At 38.0% G+C, this 5,598-nt stretch overlaps 1 protein-coding gene across 1 annotated transcript; it reads right to left on the bottom strand.

Moving 5' to 3' along the window:
- Nucleotides 1-1,433: 1,433 nt before the first annotated feature.
- Nucleotides 1,434-4,815, bottom strand: eny2 (ENY2 transcription and export complex 2 subunit). Its single transcript, XM_084357410.1, has 5 exons — nt 4,536-4,815; nt 4,227-4,309; nt 2,968-3,038; nt 2,172-2,246; nt 1,434-1,775 (listed from the first exon to the last, which is right to left on the bottom strand). Exons 2-5 carry the CDS (start codon nt 4,292-4,294, stop codon nt 1,702-1,704), a joined length of 288 nt encoding a protein of 95 aa, XP_084213536.1. The 5' UTR covers nt 4,295-4,309; nt 4,536-4,815; the 3' UTR covers nt 1,434-1,701.
- Nucleotides 4,816-5,598: the final 783 nt, after the last annotated feature.

Genomic DNA, 5,598 nt, shown 5'->3' with positions numbered 1-5,598 from the left:
AATCAAAGGACAGTGTTAATTCACGGCACCAGCTGGCTGTGATTCATGCTACTACGGTAAATAACAGTTTTCTTCCCGTCTGCCATTTGGTTTTTTTTCTCTCATTTGTCACATTTTTGTTCTGGTTCCATCTTTGAAGGACCAGGTGTGAAGCTGCATGCTGGGATAACACACTGCACATACAGTTGGCTCCTCATTAAGATGTGAAGTGCAGTGGAAAAGGACTCAAGAACATTTGATCAAGTGTCCCCAGAAGACTTTGTTTGTTTATTACTGAAGTACATAAGAGCCTACAGTGTAGCTAAAGGGAGAATATCAGAAAGAAGAAAAATGATAAGTCATTCTGGCAATTTTGCTCCTGGAGATAATTCAATTACATTATACCGATTGTTTCACAGCCATATGAAGATGTTGTAGGACTACTGCAACAAATAAGACTTTATTTATGGATCAATTCATACTAATTCACTATTCTACTATTCATTCTAACTTTCCCCATGAAATATGTTTCTTGATATCATAATAGTGAACACTTCAACAATTTAGGGTTTGTGGCATTAATAATATTTCTATGTATATACTTCCTGGGTTGTATCATAATGATACAAAACGCAATCATGCAATCAGTAACTATGCATCCACCTTAAAAGACAATCTATGAAATGACCGTTTTGAAAAAAAGTCTAAAAAATCTCAAGCTCAACTAATCAAACACTTTATTTAAACAGCTAATCTTATATAAAGAGGACAACTAAGGGTGTTTTCACGTTAGGTAAGATTGTTTTGTATCATGCCAGGGTCTGATAGAGTTTGGGGTCAAGTGTAGTCGGCTCCCTGGTGTGAAAGCACCTGTAATGTGCAATGTAAGTACGTTAGGGAGTCTACATGTATCAGAAGGTTAAATCTAAGACTTTGTTAGAGTTTTAATTCCACTGTTTATATTTCAAGCAAATAATTTTATTAGCAATAAAGTAAACATCAGATGTAACTAAGGCAAACTGACAATAACTGGTTGTTACAGAAAATGTGTCCAAATACATTTGAAATGAGGCTAAATGAGCCTGTACTTCAGCTATATTTAGCCAATAACTTCTCATATAGTCATTCCTCATAGTTACATTCTGAATATGTGAAAGGGATTGCAACATTTGTAACAAGCAGTTTAAGTTGACGTCTGCATTGATATAAATGAGATTTGCTCTAGAGATAGGATAGCAGTGTTGTGCTGGTTAGCTAACTAGCCATCTCCCCCATGCTTCCAGACAGACCATATGGTGGTTTGCTAGGATAAGAGAAGATGATGAAGATGGTGATGATGATGCCAAAGACTAAATGTACAGGTCTTTTAGGCTTGCCATGGATTTTAGACCATGCTTACAGCATTCAATAAATGAAGATTTAATACCTTCCCAAACAGAATTTAAGACAATAACTTACTTTCTTGCTTTTAAGGCATTTTATTAGCAAATGTTACTGTAAGACATTTCTAAAACATTTGAAGTACCCGCAGCCACCCTGTGCATTTACAACTGTGGTAACAGAATGAGTTAAAACACACAACCAAATAGTGTGTGTGTCAGTATGTTACTGAAAATGTATGATAATGAAAAGAAAATGTTTAAAATTCAAGTACATTCACTCTTTAAAAATATTCTTCTGAATCATGACAGTATAGGCAAGTGGTCTAAGCAAATAACAACATCAGGTGGCGTGCTGGGCTAAAAAGGCTCTTATTCTGTGGAGAAGCTCTTTCTTGACGCTGTCTGGCACCAGGGCTGCGAGAGAGAGAGAGAAACATCCATCAGTTCGGCTTATTCTCTCACACAGATGCAGTTTAATGTAGGTAGTGCTGCAAAACTTCTGAGTATATGCTCACACCCACATTCATTACTGGACACATAACATCTCGTGACTGCACCGTCTCCTACTAAGGCTACTGTCAGTGAGGTAACTGGTATCTGTGTGTCCACCTTGATGGATGCAAAATGCTAACTTTAGATCAAGGCCCTTGTTGTCCAAAAGCAAAATTTTTTTAACTCGACTGTACACTAAACAAAATGTAGAGCAAGAATAGTACTAACATGTATTTAACAATGTTGGATTTTCTAATTAGAGAACTGACGATGCATGTGTTGCACCGTCAGTTCTTCCAAATAGTCAAGTTAAGATACCTCTTCCTTTAGGAGTGATCTCGACCATCAGGTCCTCCACAGTCACATGCTCCAAGCCTTTTTCTTTGATTACTTCTACAAAAAAAGAAAGCAAAGTAGATGATATTTTATATATTTATTTAGGGCTGCACAATTAATCGCTTGTTTGGCACAGACCTCAACAAATGTTACATCATGATGATTGTAGTAGGTTTTTCAGTCAGAATAAGAATTGTGATGCAAAATATGAACATTCCCACTAATCATTAATTAATTAAGGTTTAAAATTCACTGTTACGTTGCACACTGCTGCAGTGTGATGCTTGTGAAGCATAGCAAGAGTTAGCAATCCCTCTGCACATTATTTCCATCAGTTAAATTCATATTTACTTCATTATGTCCTAAATAATCCTTTTCTTTGAGCTCTGGACGTTTTATTGCAAATTGAACATGTGTCTTGCCCACTCCGGGTCTTGAGCTGATTTGTGCTTCAATGGTCGAACAAAGTGAGGAAATATACACGAGTTATGTTATTGATTCAGCTTTAATTAACAATTTGGACACTTGGCACACAGAAGACTTGTTGACATGTTGCTGTAGGAGAAGCGCAGGTGAAGCTAATGCAGTTAATGACGGCTGAATTTCATTTAATTGCTTCAGTTCAGCGCCCTGATATTGTGCATGCTGACTCAATGTCACACTGTCTGGGACTCTTAAATAGAACAGAGCCACCGTTAATGATATCAGCAACACCTGTGCAGAGCAACTCAATGACTGTTTATGTTATGCGTTTAAAAGACAGTACTGAGATTTGTACCTTTGCAATGAGCCTTCATCTGGTCCCTCCATCCACACTCGGTGAGCTTAGCCCTCAGTAACTCCTTCAGTCTGTCAATAACATGCAGACACATGTTACACTGGTTATTTTGGACCGGATAAATGCCATTTCTGTTTTGTTGGCAACATTACTATGCAGCATTTGAGTTGTGCAGTGACGCTTTTTTTTGCATGCCAGCTTGAAGGAACCACATCAGTTCATTATTCATGACATCTGCCAAGTTAGTTCCTCGCCTGTGGTTCTGCCTTGTAACAGCTGGCAACCTCTCAATCAAAATGGACATGTTGAGAATATCAAGCCATACATGTACACTACTGAGATAATAAAAAGTGGCAGAGCAGAACTCAAGACATTGCCCTCATAGTCTGGAGCAGCTTCACTCAATAGTTTGCCATGTTTTCCCTTTAGAGGGGCACTCTAGTTTTGGAGAGGAAATTTTTATATTTTAATTTTTATATTTTAATATTTACAGTATTAATGAGGTAATATTACAAACTCTGAAATATTTAATTTTTCTATAACTGAATAAACAAGCTGTTCTCAGCAGAAAATATGGTCCCCAGAACACTGTTTGAAGCTAGAAAGGTGGCAGGGTCCGCCAAATATAAACAAAGTAAAACAGTATGAAATTGTGTTGTCCTTTATCATCATATTGTTTATTCAACTGATTCAGCCATGAAAATGAAATGAGTTTATTTGTTATGTTTGTTTTGGCATTAAAAAAAATAAACAAAATCAGTCAATGAAGATCTTTCTCTTCCGATTACAATTTCTTACCCCAAACTACATAGTGCACCTTTAACAAAATAACACTCAGGAAAAAAGTTACGGTCAGTAACACTAGCAATACTATAGAGATGTGTTAATGCACGGCTTTAACCCAAATATGAAACGTCTTTACTTTCACGTGCAAATAAGGAGGCTTGAACTCTGCAGTAGTTTGGTGGCTGGTGACAGTCGAGCCACCAGAACTACTGCAGAGAGCTTCATTACAGAAGAGTGTGTGTAATGGAAGTAGTTCACCTGTAAGGGGAATAACAGTGCAGGTATGGCATTATTTTATTTTGTGTTCTGTGAAAGTTTTTGGTCCCTAAAAATAATGCGACACACTTCATCTGACTTTCATTGCATATCCATGCACATGCATAAATGCACCTATATCCTAATGTTGAGTGGGATATATGAGCAGCTTGTGCATGGGCTGACACAGCCGTAGATAAATATATATAATGTTTCACCTCTCTCGCTCCCCCATCTCTGTCAGCTTCTGATTTATTGTCGCCTTCATCCTGGACTCTTTGCTCATAGTCTGCCAGGCTACCTGTAGAGAGAAAAACAGCATGTTACCGCAGCCGAGGGAAAGTCGAGGGAAGCTGGCGCAGCTAAGTCACTTAACACGACGTAACGTAGCATCTGCTCGCTAAACTTCTAAAACTCTCTAAACGATAACATGGCAGCCAGTTGTGTTTTTAAAGGCCACTAACTACAGGTGAGTAAGTGAGCGTCACTGGCTAAGTTGGTAGCTTCTCTTATCAATCTATACTTACACACTGAAGTATGAATAACCTTAAAGGAGGTCTCACTCCTCAGTTTTTCCCTGCGTGGCCAGACTCTGTGGCGTATATAAAAAAGTTAAGATGAAATAAGGTCAACTGGCGCTGAAAACACGGCGGACATGTTTACAACAAACAAACAAAGTCCGACAGACGCTACGAGCGAGTCTAAATCCACGTTTAAAATAAGTCTAGCTTCAAAATTGTACTTGATAAGTCACTCGAGAAAAACAGAGGCTGAGCTTTTGATTTTTTTTTTTTTTTACATCAGCTATCACCTTCCGACAGGAAACACGGACGGCGGCGACAATGGTTCCTATGTAGCATTAGTTGTAATACTGTGTTTCACCACACGGCGGCGGTGTTGGCTAATACATTTAATCACAGTCAGTCCTGTAGTGGACTGTGACCTCTCACCTCCCATCACAGGATCTATGAGCTTTTCCTAATCACCTCCTCATGGTACTTTATGCATATTACAAATGTAGTTTTCAACATTATGAATTAATAACTATGTTTGACTCCTTCATACTTAATACTTAATGACATTTTTATGAATTTGTTGCACAACACTGAAATGATACATTTGCTAACTAAATGTGTAGTCATTAGAGTTCATAAAACATTTAACAGTATAATAAACATTTTCAGTTCAGATGGGTGGTCAGTAGTGTACTGTATGTATAGCATTTTACAGTGCAGTAACAGTGTTTGTTTTTTGTAGTGCACAGTATAGTAAATGTACAGTATTTATGAATGTGTTCTGACTGAAGCAAACACACTCAATAGTGTTTATTTGAAGTGGGGTTAAATGAAGTGTTATTTACCTTGTTTCCAAATGCAGTAAGTCCAGGCCCCTTCCACAAGTACCACTTGTGAGAGCCTTAGACCTGCTGTAAAACATGCTCAAGTTGGATCTCAAGGAAAGGATAACACTCTTTAATGCTCTGGAGCACCCTTACATCACCATCAACCACCTGATGAACTCCAGTTGCTTAAGTAAATAATAGGTGTGTGTGTGTGTGCATGTGTTTTCCATGTCTGAGAATATTAGGGG

Source organism: Pagrus pagrus (assembly GCF_965226575.1).
Source record: "Pagrus pagrus genome assembly, chromosome: 7".
In the NCBI taxonomy this organism is placed as follows: Eukaryota; Metazoa; Chordata; class Actinopteri; order Spariformes; family Sparidae; genus Pagrus; species Pagrus pagrus.
Note: the sequence above shows the minus strand (reverse complement) of the source record. Positions and strands in the feature narration are given on the sequence as shown.

Excerpts from the sequence above, each read along its gene's own strand:
- eny2 (XM_084357410.1), bottom strand. The coding sequence starts at position 4,294 with ATGAGCAAAGAGTCCAGGATGAAGGCGACAATAAATCAGAAGCTGACA. Across the intron at positions 3,039-4,226 it reads GAGATGGGGGAGCGAGAGAG|ACTGAAGGAGTTACTGAGGG; the intron begins GTGAAACATTAT and ends TGTTATTGACAG. Across the intron at positions 1,776-2,171 it reads GATCACTCCTAAAGGAAGAG|CCCTGGTGCCAGACAGCGTC; the intron begins GTATCTTAACTT and ends TCTCTCTCGCAG.